The sequence below is a fragment of the Furipterus horrens genome, unplaced genomic scaffold (genome assembly GCF_987537825.1).
Source record: "Furipterus horrens unplaced genomic scaffold, mFurHor1.1.pri manual_scaffold_3, whole genome shotgun sequence".
In the NCBI taxonomy this organism is placed as follows: Eukaryota; Metazoa; Chordata; class Mammalia; order Chiroptera; family Furipteridae; genus Furipterus; species Furipterus horrens.
The window spans coordinates 139,804,263-139,805,768 of record NW_028327173.1 but is presented as its reverse complement, the minus strand read 5'-3'; the positions used below and the strand labels follow the sequence as shown (position 1 = coordinate 139,805,768).

At 43.3% G+C, this 1,506-nt stretch overlaps 1 protein-coding gene across 1 annotated transcript; it reads left to right on the top strand.

Moving 5' to 3' along the window:
- Positions 1 to 361: 361 nt before the first annotated feature.
- Positions 362 to 1,288, top strand: LOC150016190 (olfactory receptor 4N4C-like). The gene has a single exon (XM_090271927.1). It carries the CDS (start codon positions 362 to 364, stop codon positions 1,286 to 1,288), a length of 927 nt encoding a protein of 308 aa, XP_090128053.1.
- Positions 1,289 to 1,506: the final 218 nt, after the last annotated feature.

Here is a 1,506-nt window from a genome sequence, read left to right as displayed (position 1 = left end):
TGCTGTCAATCCCCACCTCACCCCCATTCAAATAAAAAATCTGCAGAACTTGATAACTTTGGTTACATTTTTTCTCAAATCAGAAAAATTTTTATATGCCTAATGCAAATTTTAAATACAGGACAGAGGCATTCCAGACTCCCATATAAGGGAACACAGAGAGCAACACAGGAAGCAGAAAAAGAGTGTTTGAAAGTTATAAAGTGTAGAAAAATAAAGGGAAGAAAATATTTTTTAGGTTGTAGGAGAGTGAGGGTATAACATAGATGGCATACACCAGTTTTAGCTAAGAAGAACTATGATTTAGATGGACAAGGTGGAAATAAACTCTCTTCTCCTTGATGTTCTGTAGGCAGAGGAGATGGAGATAGAAAATAGCACAGTGGTGAAAGAATTCATCCTCCTTGGTCTGACTCAGTCTAGAAATATTCAGTTCCTGGTCTTCGTGCTCATCTTCATTTTCTACCTCATTATCCTCCCTGGGAATTTCCTCATCATTTTCACCATCAGATCAGACCCTAGCCTCACAGACCCCCTCTACTTCTTTCTGGGAAACTTGGCCTTCCTGGATGCATCCTACTCCTTCATTGTGGCTCCCAGGATGCTGGCAGACTTCCTCTCTGAGAAGAAGGTAATCTCCTACAAGAGCTGCATCGCTCAGCTCTTTTTCTTGCACTTCCTTGGAGGAGGGGAGGGGTTTCTTCTTGTTGTGATGGCTTTTGACCGCTACATTGCCATCTGCCGTCCTTTACACTATTCAACTGTCATGAACCCTAGGGCTTGCTACACCTTGCTGTTGGCTCTGTGGCTTGGAGGCTTTGTTCATTCCATCACCCAGGTGGCTCTCATCCTCCGCTTGCCCTTCTGTGGCCCAAACCGACTGGATAACTTCTTCTGTGACGTGCCACAGGTCATCAAGCTGGCCTGCACAGACACCTCTGTGGTGGAGCTCCTGATGGTCTTCAACAGCGGCCTGCTCATCCTGCTGTGCTTCCTGGGGCTCTTGTCTTCCTATGTGATCATCCTCTGTCATGTACGTGGGTCGTCTTCTGAGGGGAAGAACAAGGCCCTCTCCACATGTACCACTCATGTCATTATTATACTGATCATGTTTGGACCTGCCATCTTCATCTACACTCGCCCCTTTAGGGCCTTACCAGGGGACAAGGTGGTTTCCTTTTTGCACACAGTGATCTTTCCTTTGTTGAATCCTGTGATTTATACCCTTCGCAACCAGGAAGTGAAATCTGCCATGAGGAGATTATTGAGACGGCATGTGGTATGTTGAATGGATTTTATAATAAGTCAAGATATTGTTTTCCATTGATTTGCTTTCATTTGTCGGCCTTATTGTAGGCAATGAGGGAGAGTTATGCATAACAAGAGAAAAAACTTAATATTTAAATAATATAAAAGAAATACCAGAGTGGTTGATATATAATGAGTAATTTAGGGGTTAACTTTTACCTGATTATTAGGGTCAAATCACTAAGGTCTCTTAGGCTG

Coding starts and splice junctions, on each gene's coding strand:
- LOC150016190 (XM_090271927.1), top strand. CDS start 362: ATGGAGATAGAAAATAGCACAGTGGTGAAAGAATTCATCCTCCTTGGT.